Genomic DNA, 14,768 nt, shown 5'->3' on the forward strand with positions numbered 1-14,768 from the left:
GAGAGGATGAACTTCTTGATCCTAAGTTAAATTATATTTATTAAAAGAAAGAATAACTAGTATTCGATGAATATTGGCTTCATCTGGGTTGTCGCCATTATGAACAACCACTGAATTCAGTCAGTAAAACAGAGTGATACATGAACGTGTAATATTTATTATAATTTTAGCACGGAAACCGACAGAACGTTCATAAGTCTATTTACAGAGTCGACCAAATCCATTCAGTATACAGGCATGACAGTCAATCATTTTAATAAATAACGAACAACGTGTACAAGGTAGATAGAAGCAAGTTAGGACCTGCGTTGTTAGAGATGTCTACAACATAACGTACACACATACATTGGTTCGCCAGTAAAAATCGGCCATGCGGCTAAGCAGATCACACAGAGTAATTCTGTATGTATTTTGACCTATGTTAGAGTGTGTGTGTGGACAGTCTTACGAGTTCTGACCCTCTTTAGACCTCTCTACAAAGGCCGTAAAAAGTGCGTCCTAGGCTCTGTGGCCTCACGACCTCCACACGTGTTCATACGGTTCTTTATCGTTATCTTTGATTGCAGTAATGTTTTCTTTTGAGAAAAATTTTCGTAAAAACGTTATGTTCTGACGTTCAGATACGAACTCGCAACCCTTGGTTTCTAACACCAGCCCAGATGCCGCAGGAGTAACCTTATTAGTTTATGCAACGCTGTGCTCTGGCGGCATTAGCAAACGGATATAGAGCCACTCGGTCCTGGACTTAACGAAATCTTTCGTTAATTGGTTTCAAAGTAATACGCTATATAATCAGAACTAGTCCTATCAAAACAAATATTCAACAAAACTTACAAAATGCGCAATTAAAGAATATCGAGAATAGCGTTTGTGTGATGACGGTGTGCACCTAAGGGCTTCATTTGGGATGGGGGGCGACAGTAAAGGTATAAAGCGAACGACTACCGTAAAATAACGTTATATTACAGATGATACTTCACGTGCCGGAATCAAGATCCAACAGCCCACTAGTATCTTTACGTTATCATTTCAATAGAGAAATGCATATCGAACGCTGTCCCGTTAATGGTTATACACGTCTAAGTAAAATAGATAACAACACGCGATTGAATCTAACCATTGACCGTTTCTTGGAGTTACTATTGCCATATGAAGCACGTAAGCCGTAAATCATATCAAAGATTAAAGTTGACAACAATTACCGGGCACTCAGGAACTAGACCTTGCAGTTTCATGAAGTGGCGTGATTTCTGTCTCTCGTGCTCCCCTGTGCAGAAACAACTGATGCTTGCATTTCTGTAGAGCGTACCTGCGATAAAGCTATTGACACTAGTTCGATCCGTTCGTTCTATCATTTCCTAGTCTCGTAACGATGACAACCTTCTTTTGTATCTGCTATTGTATACCAAATCAGTACCCTTTTTTTTTTTAAGTTGTTTTAAAGCGATTTCATCTGAGAGTAAGCAGTTTTAGTCTACTGAACTTGTGTTCGTTGTTTCCATTGTTCATTGTTTCGCTTGGTTTGGTATAACTTACTGCCAGAAATCTCTTTCTTTATTCTACGAAATTTTAATTCTCATTTTGCTTGAACTACAAAAAAATGACCTTGAGTTCGGACTTTAAGGATGGATATTTAAAATAAAAATAGAACCTAGTGACTTTTTATCAGCACTGAAAAAGCTGCGGGATATTTGTTTCGCATAGCAAGAAATCTCCGCAGTTTAGAGATATGACTAACGATATTCACCCTCAAAACCGCCTGAGGACAATCCTCGTCGAATGCGGGAAATCTAAACGGGTGCCTTCTCTAGGTAAAATATGCCTTTTATTAAGTTGGTAAGCTGGTTTAAGCGTTGAAGTCTCCGTTAGATACGCCATGTTTCTCTCGAATCCTTAAAGCAACCTTTTGACTTGACCTTAGACTAAGACGAATAGCAACAGCCAAAAAAGTATTAGTTCTTGCTGCCGGACTCATTCAGTAGATAACGCGTTATTTCTACTGCTCGTTCTAACGATAACTAACACAATTAGTTGAACTGGATTCAAATATTTTTCTATAGAAATACGACAAGATGCTGTTCGTAGTTAAATACTCCACAGAAAAAGTGAAGGAATGACTGAAAAAAAAATTGTCGCATTGCTTGTCCATATGTTATGGGCAAGCCACATGGCTATTTTTCATTCTCCTAAAACAATTATACCATTCTGGAGCAAAAGTGGCAGGTACATAGAAGAGAGTGTAGATCCTAGCGTTGGACGTGAATAGGCAAAGAATCAGCACAACTAAGGTAATTCCGAGGCTGGCGATCAGACCGACGAAAAACACGTACAGATAAGGGTTTGGATAGGACACAGATAGCGCCTGTTCCCCGTACACCGGCGACATTGGGATACCGTTTACATGGTAGGACATTTCTCATCCACGAACTAGCAACCATTGACAGACCCTTTCAATTAACTGTACACGGTTCACTTGGGTTCTTCTCCAGGGAATCTTTGCTCAAAACAAACTACTAGATGCGATCATTTCACCACTTCAACCATCAGTTATGAGGCGATTGTTTATTACATAACACGAAGTTAGTGGATCTGTAAGTAGCAATTAATTCTATTCCGCTGTACTCGTTCTCAGTGAAGTTGTTGCGATTTCATAATGAAGTTCATAAAAATGATATGTCATATTTTTACATAAGACGAATCGTTCTAACATAGTCACTTTAATTAACAGGTCCACTTATTTTAATGTATCACATGGAACCACATAATTACAAGACTTATCATTTACCCAACTAGCGAAATTACTAACTCCTTATTTTGTTACAACACCCATTCACATTCGAAGAGTCAATATCCAACAGTGATGCATGTGACCTATTCTCATAAAGTGTTCCGATACCCTTTTACATTTTTATGGTATTATTTTCCCTTGCAAGTTTGCTTCTGGCTGTGTGCACCGCTCCAACATGAGAAAGCACTGAATCACCGAAAATGGTCGCTCAAAATGGTCGTCTTGATGTTATTTGTCGCCGAGGTCAACGTCATTACATTTTGTCATCATCACCGTTGTAGGCAGAGTTTTCCTGTCTGGGAAAAGGAGAAGGTCTTGCCACGATACACGGCGAGTCAGTTTACCCCCAGCTGCTATCTCAGGCAGCTGCTCGATGGACAAATAGTGACTGCCACCGTTGAACGCCACCGGCACCACATGCAGATCGCAGCTGGAGTGGTGCTCCATAGATGTGCACGCCTCTGTGAGGCCCCCTTGCTTTCTGCAGTGTGCAAATGCGTGTTGACTTCGACAGCGCTCGCAGGACATCTAACTTAGACTCCTTGCGCTCTTTGTCGGTCCCTTCATTTGGCCACAAATCTTATTCACAATAAAGGACCCCCTTTCCCTCCCCCAACACAGCACACGGTCCCGATATCTGGGAGGAGTCATTCAGACTTCCTCAACTATGACACAGCTGCCGTTGCTGCCGCTGTTGGAAACTGTCGCTACTCGAGCTATGTAGCAACTGGTGCTTTAGGTGCCGTTGCCGTCAGATTTTGAGCCGGCAGCATCTAGTCGTTTTTGTCGGTGAGCCTGTGCATCTTAGTGATCTGACAATAACATCTCATCGCATTGTAACTCAGCAACACAATGGCGCAATGGATATGACCGTGATGAATTTGCCTCCTTCTCATCTTTATTCTTTGCTTGGACCAAATCCTATTATTGCTATGCGTTACCACTATTACCAGAACTCTTTTTTTTGCCATTACCATTGGGTCCACACTCTCGTTATTAACGAACGCAACAACGAGCGCTATTTGCTAACTGCTGCTTGCTGTTAGCTCCGACGACGTAGGCCGCCATAGCTATATCATAGCCACTAATTGTGATTAACGATGGCAACTAATTGCTCTAGCTTGTGTCCTTAATTGCTCTTATGACGGTGGCCTAGTACTCGAATTACGCTTAATACTTCCACAACGGCTGTTCCTGCCACCCCGTTTTAGGACACTGACGCCGACGCGGACATCAGCGTGTGTTGAACCGATCAACTGACAGTCGCGGCGACGCCCGTGAGGCACTATTGTTGCTACTGGCTCGACTGCATTCGTTAATTGAAAAAAAAGACCTGGCAAGGTAACAATGGACGAATAACTGATACTAGGTAATAACGAGAGTCCAGCAGTTGGCATCAGTTCTTCATTATAGCAATGGCGGCCGAAGTATGCAGGAAAGTTCAACGAAAACTTGAAACCTGAATCACTGCTGTCAAATGAGTTGGATAACAGTGAACGGTGCCTGAATGTGCAGTAGAGAAATAAAGTCCGGTGCCAATTACCTCAAATTTATTATGAAACGATCGCATGGATGTCGGTGTACGGGCCGGGAACTGGGTTCAACTGCTATTGGGTTTAACTGTTGACTTCAAATCTGTTACGTATTATCGTTACAGAATTGTCAGAAGGGACATTGAAGTCGTTTAATAGATTCTTAGCCTTTGTCTATAGGCAAATAAGGATTAAATAGGGAGCGTTTTCCCAATGAAGTTTGGCGAAGGCTATCGGTTGTCAGCGTGAAGTAATCGGAGCAATTTTCTGTGTGTGTAAAGCACACGCAAAATTACGTTTAGATCATTTAGGTCCTTTACGCATGAGTGTGCAAATACTTCGGAAAAAACACCACTTATAAAACATGTTCGCTGCCTACGAACAGTCTTCTGCAATTCTTCTGCCAAGCGGGTCGTACCTGCTGCTTTTCCTGGACCCACAGTATTTTCTTATTGAACCTAAAATATACATACGGTGTATTCTACCACGGCGCAAATGAGTCAGCAGCTTCTTTATTTAATTAACTGCAGCTATAAACATGTTATAACGTCCTTTTTCTTACTGTCACAGTGTACCCTTAAATTTAAGGCTGCAAGTTATCAATAGCATTCACTTGCAATACAACTTGATTTAAACTATTTTCACAGCATTCTTTTGCGCGTTTAGTTTCCAAACGAACATTTTTATCGGTTGCCGTTTACATGTGCAGCCGTAATGAATAATACTTACAAACGTTCCAAGTCTGTGTTGTTTACTTCTTAATAAACCTACTTTTTTTTTAATACGTAATAAAAAGAGCATGTGACCTATGTATCGTATTAAGAATATTATAATTAAAGCACAAATACATTTTTCCCTCAATCACTCATTCTAACTATGATCGCACAAAGGATAGAGCAAACCTAACTTTGCTCTTTGCCGTCGTATCCAGTTAATTCAATCATCATCTCGATCCTGACCGGCTAAGGTTCCTCCTGATCATTTTTTTCTAAGCGTATTCGAACTCGATTAGCTATACGGTCGGCCACGATGTTATTGTCCAACCGTCTCGAAGGCACATAATTTTTTCTATTGACGTGGACTCACGGCAGTCTGCTAATCGCAACATTTTCTCGTACTCATCATACAAAAGAAAACAAGATAATATATTACTATAAGTATCGTTTATTTATGTAGTTCGCAATCGATTTTATAATCGAATCCGAAATATATATTTGTATCTTCCTTTTTTGCCTAATAACGAATAAATATGTATTTTATTTTTCATGCTATGTTCCTGGTTTATCTATGAAGATCAAGTAGTTCCTTTGAAGGTAACCTAGAAGCGTACTATAGCTAATCAGTTGGTTTGCTTTACGGTCAAAGTAGCTAATAATGCACTGACACATTTTCAAAAGCCGCGCACTTTTTTACTTCGTTCAACATTTTATTGCCATTTTTTTTTCTTTGGAATGAGCATCCAGCTGGTTATGCTATTGGCTGCTTCAAATAATAGCGCGCTAATAAGGGACGGTTGCGTAGTTCTTTATTTACCAAATCCAGTGATAAAATATATAAACAATATCGAACTGCTAACAATAATGCTATTAATAAGCCTACAGTGTCGATAGGAACAAATGCCACGTAAATAACGTTGTGATTTTTAAAGTTAGCGTCAAATTGCATAAACGCGAATAATTAGACCTCTTATCTAATGTTCCGAACAGACACAAAACTCGGTCTAGGATTTTGCCAAGCTAGAGAGTTACCTGCCGGCATAAGTCTAACGTGTATTAGACAAAGCCATAAACAGAACTTTGTTCTCTACGGGTAAACGGACCTCTGCAATACTGATGCGATTCTATAGATATTGTTAAATAAATAATTGATGGCATTGCATACACGAAGGATCCATTCCAGCGACTTTCATGGTCTGCAAGACTTTCTCATTGTGGAACAATATTACGCTAACGTCATACGCGTCAAATGTGAGAGGTTCATGTTGACTTCAGCGATAAATCTATCAATATAGAGCTGCTTTAATTCGCCAAACAAAATTGATTTTTGATCGGCATGAAACGAGGTTGTAAGGTAAAGAACGTGACTCACATGCTAAAGCAAAAGATAATCTACTCAAATAGTTTTTAAATTTCACGCGTCAAAAAAGCACTCACGGGACTTTGATAGTCCACAGGCTCCACGAATATTTGTATTACGTTTAAGCAATTTGCGCTTATTCAGCACTTATGTCTTTTGCCTGACGTAGTTTACAAAAATAAACTTTGACGCATTAATATCTTATTCTGAATACGCTTACCATCTGGATTCCTTAGAAGACGCTTCATCCGTTTGAGGATCGGTAAAATGTTCACTAAATCTATAGAGCCAGCTAGAAAATTTCGAGCTCCGTGCTAACGCCATCAATCAAACACGATCAGCCGTACCGTCTTGCTTGAACAAATGTTGCCACCAGTCACCAGAGGTTTACTGTCTTTACCGCCCAGAGTGGTCTTCACTAACTTCTGCAATACGACGTTGTCGTCAGCGAAGTCTGTTCGGTAACATAATATATTTGATTCGTCGTCTGAAGCAGGCAACGTACTGTTTCATCAGCAGCGATCGCTCACCATTTGCAGCGATCTCCAACGACTTCAGATAATAGAGCCTAGAAACAGTCGTGGTCATAAGGGACCAGTATATCCCATTCATGCACCTCCTTTCGTTTGCATTGTGTTTCGGGAAGAGAGTTCTTCCTTGAGAGGAGATGCTATAGCGAGCACAGGAGGCCAATCATTTCACATTGAGCTGTGTTTATTCAAACACTGAGCTCAGTTATGAAGTGTCATATTAAACATGTGTAAAATGCATAGTATGGCGGACTCAAACGTTACGTAAGTTGTAGGCCGCGTAAACTGTTTTTTTTTTTACATTTTTAACTCACTACAGTGTTTTAATGTATTACAGTGCTTTGTCAGCTAGACGCGCCATTATCAGGAAGATCTCTAACTTTCTCTACCCATGTTGTGTCATGTCTGATGCACTGATAAGAAAAGTAGCATCAAAGCTGATTCTCTTTCCCGATCGTGTTCATATTAATGATCACTGAACAATCTCACGTGGATTTTGATGGACCGAAACAAAAGTTTCTATAAAATGGTTTTGACAGAAACTGAGCAACTTTTATTTCCTTCAAACACTCGAACTCAATCAGTTCATAAAAAAAAAAGTTTAAAAGGCAACAACTATGCTTGGTGTTATAGTAGACATATTCAATTGGCGTCACTTGCATTTTCTATGGAAGTCTAAATGGGCCTTTTCGTCTTCCTGGGACACTTTGCGTGTGAATGGCACAGACGGATGGCAATAATAGTAGAAATAATAATAATAATGGTGATGGTGCTGGCGTTATTATGCTTGTTGTTCGGTTATCTAGCTGCGAGCTTAATTAGGATTTCAAGCTTGTCCATATCATCAGTCAACAAAATCACTATTTTTATCCGACATCTGCTAATAGAATTGGCTTCAAGAGATTTCGTGTACCCTTTTCATTACTAACGACGTAGAATTGTTTCGAAAGTACTTTAAAAACGCGTTATAATAAAGTATAGACGTGCACGATATACGTCATTTCTAACAGATCTAACCCTAGACAGCTGCGTAATAAGAAGCACAAAAAACAATACGTTTTAATGCTAACGTCGTTATAACCAATCTTGGGCGTTATTTTTTTGCATTAGATGATACACACATATTACATGGCGTTAGGGTTTGAACGGGCGCATGACGGAGTCGACTGTTGCAAGTTATGATATGAAATGACAACTGCAGTGAAATTATTGATAAATTAAAAAAAGCTCATTCAAACCATTATATAGAACACTTTTAAAAGGACAAGAGAAATAAATATCATTCAGCTATATTTTGTCTAAAAGATAAAGGATAGCAAAACGTTTGACTCGTAATTAGTCTGGAGAACTATTCGACTTCTTTGGGTTATATGGGTTCAAGTCCCTTTAATAATAAAAAGACAATAACCTATTGTGCCGACAGCTGGGTACATGCGACACTAATATGCCTGGAATAGATGTTCTCATAGAGGTATGAATAAGATTAACTGAAATAGTTGCAAGAATTCGATATAGAATTTGTTAAAGTATCTGACTAATAAATTTTTATATTCTAAGATCCCTCGATCTCATATAAAGCCTGTTACAAGCTACACAATCGACGCGTAGTGTAAGTAAATTAAAAATAACTTTAAGCAGGCGAAAAAGTTTTCAGGTACCGTTCGAATCCGTATATAGAGCCATGCTTCTGCTTCTGCTTCAGCCCAGAAACAAATCTATTTGAAACAAGGGGCTCTATAATCAATGAAAATGCTAGCCTAATCTCCTTGAATTACAACATTAATATACATTCTTCATCAATACCCCTCGGAGGGACAACTTTCAAAAGCAGTCTTTGCTGGCGAGCAACTAGAACGATTACTATGTAAATATAGCATAATAAAAGCTTCATAAACATACAATTGCTTCTGTCCATATTGCAGTACTTAACGAATCGGACACTATTTGCTTTTAAATTTCAACATTTGATTATTACATAATCGATGTCAACTCGAGTGCCCTGTGCTCTGGGAGTTGGACTGTGTCCTCATAGTGCTACTCATGTATTTGACTGAATCTTCTTGTAAGTTCACTTCTTCGCCATAAAAACAGCTATCACCATAAGGAATAGCAGTGTAAACCGATATACGGTAGGAAATGAAGTTCCTGGAGCGGCCGCTAGTTATGCAGAACACTATCGTATTGGGTGCTTGCCGTGCATAGAATCAGTAAAGATGATGAAGCTACGGTTCAAATGTAAACGCAAATGTTTTCTATGCTGTAGCCGTTCTTAATGTTTGCTAAATGTATATTTCTAGATACATTGTTTATGCTCCTCTGTTACACCTTATAATGATATGTTTTCGTTTACAGCCTTTCATATGAGATGATGAGAAAAAAAAGTTCCTCGGGAAGATCTATTCTAAAGAAGACTTATTCATGCTTAATAGGAGCAAATATAGTCGCTTGTTTGCCGCTTCTACCAAAGGCATTTTACGAGAAGCAGAACAAAACGTACACTGTTTCCTGATCACTTAAATGTTGACCGTTGCTATTAAGATTTAGTGCAAAGTCAGGTTTCTAGATGAAATTTGCGTTTCCATTTTAAAATCATTGGCGGTCTCGTGGAGAGCTCGTTGGTTCTTAGTTGTCCAACTAAACAGAGACATTCCTGGTAGCCAGATAAACTGACTGGTCAGATATTCCGTCTTTACTGTCAAATGGATCTCTAGTTAGTCTGATTTCATCTTTCATTACAACATGTGTGTTCATTACAACCTATTACTACTACCTATTTTTGTATGGGTAATACTTTAGGTTATTGAGCGGATCCGTACCAAGATCGGTAGCGTTTGTGAGGTCTTATCGCTTTTTCGAGTGGCTCAAAAACTAGAAAAACGCTTCTAGCATTCGCCTGTTAGGAAGTAACTAATAAGTACTGTTCCAACTGTGTTGACGATTTCAAACTTCATACGACTAAAAATCAAAATCTTCCGTATTAAATCGATTCGTAAAAGAAATTAATGCTTATAAGTAGTCAACAGTATCAGTAGATGCCGAAACGTCTTTCTAGCTGTCCTGAAAAAATCCGACTCATCTGCGTTAAAACTGCCACCCTGTGTGCTGGTCTAGTTTTACTACTAAATGTATTTTTGCGATCCTGCATTATTTTAGAGATGCAACATGTGCTAACATTAACTCAAACGGAAAACGCAATACTGTAGCACAGAATAATGAAGTTGAGGGCAACCCTGTCAGTTGAAAGAAGAAAAAAGATTTAAAGTAAATCTTTTTCACCCATTCAATGACAGTGGTTACTTTTGTTAAGAGTTAAAACGAGGCAGGCAAAAAAAAGAAAGAAAAATGTTTTTAGAGGCATTCTAACTTCGAAAATAGGCTCTTTGCTAACGTTGAGGGAATCTATCCTTTAACGCATTTTCAGGTTCAATCAAAAAAGTTCTTTGCATCACAAAAGAATCATCCAAACGGTTGAATTTGAAGTACACCCTTGAGGTGTCGCTTATCCTGTGAGTTCAGGAAAAGTGCGAAAGTATGCATTTTACATTAATGACTGTATAAAGTAAACAGTCTGTAGTGACAAAGTCAAGGTCTCTAGATCATCCAGTAGAAAGATAAATCTATACGGCACAAAAACAGGGCTATAAAATAATGTTTGCTGAACGAGACATTCACATGGATATATGCATAAAAATTCGCGCACGAATAATGGATGTACACGGCTTCATGCAAGCTGAGCTAAATCATGTATCGTGGCAAGCCAAATGAGAAAAGATCTGCGAGTATAGACTTATCCCAGTTTGATCACATAATGCCAATCACTATTTTATTAAGTATCTACTGCTAGAAAGCAATTCGATATTCCTAACGCAACACAAGCTGGTAAAACAAATCCGGACTTTCCTAAATGCGGTGATCTATAATTGACTTCTTGTATTCTAGACACGAAATAACGAAACACAGGCGACGTGATGAGACGATTGGTATCAGTTTTTCAAACAGCTTTGCATCGATATAGCAACTTTATCCTAATATAAAAAGCGGAAAAATGGAAACAAATCTCAGCTGCTGCTCAGTAGTAAACGCCTAGGTCAACCTAGTGGACAAGCGATTATTAGGTTTACTCCTGTAATTATATAGACTATTGCCTATGATCAATTGAACGGCAACGTCACTGCAGAGTTAGTCACAGAGAGCAGATTGTAAGAAAAAATATAAAAAAGCATATATATACATGTATAGGAAGAAAGAGAGAGAGGGGGATAAAGAGAGGGAAGGAGAATATACGCTTTACATACGAAGATTTCGGACCATCCATTTGACATATTTTGTCTGCGATCATTTTTCTGCGCACAGGATCGTACGTGATTTATAAATAACGTTTAAAGTACTTATATTCCGTTTTTTGTCCATTAAGATAAATGTAAATAATAAATAAAGTTATTTAAAATCGTGGACTTTAAAAGACTATTAAGTTCAGTCTTAAAGAATGAATGCTAGACGGGAATAATTTGGCGTATATTGGCTGAATAGTCGTCATATCAATATTTAGTGCGAATGACAATTGAGACCACAATAGAAATGAATAGAATTTTTTTTTATTTAGCAGTAACAAACTTTCTTCTAATAAAATACATATTAAGCTATCGTATTTTTTTTTATTTATCCATATAAACAATAAACAGTTTTTTTTGCCAATGATACTCACTTTGGCGAAGCTGGTCGGACATTTCCTTCGAAGAATCGTTTAGGGCTATCCACAACAATGGGCACTGAGTATCCTCGAAAAACCATATTGCCTTCTATTTCTTCCTAACCTTCACCTAATTAGAACTGAGAAGTAACTAGAACTGTCTCACTTAATTTGTGTATCCACAACGACGATGGTATTATCCATCATCTACTAAATGGTCCTATGCAGTCAATTTTCTTTTCAATCGAATGTCCATCCGGTCCGTCAGCGCCACTAGCTTAACGGGAAAACCATCTCTTACAATTGACACATACAGTCACGAATCAACTGAACGCGAATTCTTGTTAATATCTCCTAACTACAACTCATCGAACAGATTCACGCCGCGTAATTAAATAGGTACCAAAGCACATTGTATCCTACCCGATATTTAATACATCTCATGCTGAGACGGATGAAGGTAGTGAGTCAGAATGAGAAAAGCTGTTGTTTCTTTTACGTTGCTTTCAAATTGCCCGTTGGTGCTTGTTTCCTTAAGCCGGGCTGTTCGGTCCGGCCACACGTCCTAGATGCTATCCTAATAGGCGGAGCACCAAATGCCGCCGCAATATAAACAGTAACGAAGCCATGAACTCTGATACACAAAAAACACGCAAATAGAAAAAAGAAAAACACTACAGCAGCACCGTGGCCACGATGAAACCCACAGAGGTCGACGTTCAGTACGTTGTCGGCTTCCCCTAGTCACTCGTCAATTCCAATCGACCAATGCTCATTCCGACCCAGATGTAACATGATTGAGCCCAGAGCCACTCAACTCTAAAGAGACACCAACTGCACGTACTATCGGTTAGAAATGTTGCTGGTCCGAACGCATGTAAGCCAACATTAGCTTGGCTAGACCAGTGAACGCAGCGGCGAACCCAGCAGCAAGACGATTCCTCCGGCAGGGCCTCCTCACCTTTACAAACTCGTCGACTTTATTTCCCGTCGCTCGTAGCACAATAAACACCCCGCTTCCTTTTACATAGCGCAGATGGGCTCAGCCACTCACACGCAGATTCAAAGTATTTATCTTCCGATCCCAACAGCAGTCCCTACAGATACCACAATTAGCGTTAAAGTTATCGACGCTAGACACGAACCAGAAAGCACTGGCCGTGGTCGGTTGCACTACGAATAAAAACACACCCTCACATATATTTTGATAGCAAAACTGTTTAGCAAATACGTGATGAAGCAGCGACAAAAAGATAACAAGGAGCTTTGAAATATATTGCGAGTCAACCACAACGAATCGAGCGGCACAGCGATGCGATTAAGGAAAATTGCGCCGTTTTAATTAAGCTATTCACTTGGGCTGCGTGAAAGCACGTGCATAGATTGAATGCACGGCTCAAAGTAAACTTCACAGTCATTGCTAAAATTAAAACTAACGGACAAAATTTAACCGAACGATATTTCGAGTATCGGGTATAAAACTATAAATTCTTGCTATCAATACGGGAATCGTAGATAGCTTTATTATATCGTTAGTCTCACATTAGCAGCCGGCACAGAACAGGTTTCCGTTGAAATTTCGCGGTTCAGCTTTCGGATCGAATAGTTAGGTTGATAGCCTCGGCTCGAGAGGGCGCTTCAATCGGGCATGGGGTTAGTGTTGACAGAAACAACCGCCAAAACCATGCCGATGGCTGATTAATACCAAGCTAAATTATCCGTTACGGATAACACTATTTGGCAGCGAACCGATTACATAGAGGGTGAACTCAGTTTTCCTAGATAACCGTTTACGCCTGAAAATGTATCTGTCAGTAGAAAACTATTATCTAATAACATATTCTTGTAAGCCGATCCTACATATTTAAAACTCTAAATTATTTTTATTTGGGATAGACGGTGCTACTAATCTATAGCTTGGGACTGTATGACAGTAAGGGTCTCTTACAATTAGCAAGCCAGATGTGCATTATAAGCAATCAATACAATATCTATCTGCTCTATGATGTTCATCGCTACATTAATTCTTTGCTTATAAAACGGATAGTACATTTTCAACCAAGGTTTCTTTTTTTGGTATTGTCTAATGTGCGGCTTCATTATGAACTCTGCAACAATGGGTTTTAATGGTTCCTATTTGAGTTGTTTCTCATTTTGGATACCTCTCTAGATGGCTATTATTATAGTGTCATCTATATATCACCGGTAGGTACCATTAGATAAGTCAGAAGAAATTTTTAAAAATTTCGGATGTAGTGTTCGTTAGACATTGCACGATTTCTTCGCGCGAAGGGAAGTGGTATTCATCTAACAATGTTTCCCTCTCTTTTTTTTTGAGCTAACCCAGTTAATTTACCCAATGAATGCCTCCGCTACAGATGATTGCATCTACACATTTTCTTTTTATGTAACTTTACTAGGGACCAATTATTCGTCGCTATTTGTTGATAGATACCTACATTGTGTTTGATTTGCGAACCCATAGAAATATGGAGACAAACAGGGAACGGAATTCACACGGCAATCACGATTTCATGTAAACAAATGAAATCTTTTGTCGATGGGTGATGCGATCATAAATTAATTGAATATCTTTAATATATGACAGTGGGAGGTCATTTTGGTGATAAATCTAGGACTGACCATTCTCCAGTTGCGACTCTAATGACATCTGAAGGCCTATAAATAAAAAGCCATTAGTGAGCTATAAATAGGTTTTGACGCATGCGAAACTCTACTATAATGGTATGATAAAACATGAGCGTCGGAGCAAACGTAATAACTCAGCGTTTCAGACCCCCCTTTTTCCATCTGTGTTATGTATTCTCAGTTAAATAAGTGTAGACAATCTAACAGTTACAAGTAACATACATACTTCATGTTCTTGCAGGAGACGTGATTAAAAGCTGGTCTCGTTTCGTCGTTCGGTGGACTTCGGGACCTTGCGGCCTCCTTATCGGGATCAATGGGATCTAAGTCAGATGGATCAAAATGACTCACCACGTCCAAGTCGGTGCGACAGCCCCCAAAGAAAAACTTGTCCAGTTCGGTCATAGCCGCCTGTATCTTTAGACAAGTGTCATCAAATATACAAAAAATAAACACAGAATACATTGATTAGTCTTGATAATAGTAATTACAAGTTTTATGAA

The 14,768-nt window shown here is 39.1% G+C and overlaps 2 protein-coding genes across 16 annotated transcripts in view; one reads left to right on the top strand and one right to left on the bottom strand.

The window, feature by feature from the left end:
- OtopLa (proton channel otopetrin-like a) overlaps nucleotides 1-14,730 on the bottom strand; it is a 31,267-nt gene extending 16,537 nt beyond the window's left edge. For 6 of the 13 annotated variants that reach the window (XR_015318133.1, XM_086976378.1, XM_086976368.1 and 3 more), the window contains exon 1: nucleotides 14,492-14,730. Coding sequence is in view for 11 of the 13 variants with exons in the window: in XM_086976378.1 (XP_086832504.1) it covers nucleotides 14,492-14,730 (239 nt within the window). In the remaining 2 variants the exon portion in view is untranslated. Of the gene's footprint in view, nucleotides 1-1,202; nucleotides 1,348-2,201; nucleotides 3,312-6,616; nucleotides 11,515-11,631; nucleotides 14,458-14,491 lie in introns of those variants that run through there. The other 7 variants (XM_086976390.1, XM_022813814.2, XM_086976361.1 and 4 more) reach the window with 7 other exon arrangements.
- Nucleotides 1-14,752, top strand: part of LOC147758143 (uncharacterized) — a 33,460-nt gene extending 18,708 nt beyond the window's left edge. For 2 of the 3 annotated variants that reach the window (XR_015318280.1, XR_015318282.1), the window contains one exon: nucleotides 14,507-14,752. The gene's annotated coding sequence lies outside the window, so the exon portion shown is untranslated. Of the gene's footprint in view, nucleotides 1-7,089; nucleotides 7,191-14,506 lie in introns of those variants that run through there. The other variant, XR_015318283.1, reaches the window with a different exon arrangement.
- The last annotated feature ends 16 nt before the right edge of the window (nucleotides 14,753-14,768 follow it).

Source organism: Varroa destructor, unplaced genomic scaffold, assembly GCF_002443255.2.
Source record: "Varroa destructor unplaced genomic scaffold, Vdes_3.0 BEIS01000001.1, whole genome shotgun sequence".
Classification (NCBI taxonomy): Eukaryota; Metazoa; Arthropoda; class Arachnida; order Mesostigmata; family Varroidae; genus Varroa; species Varroa destructor.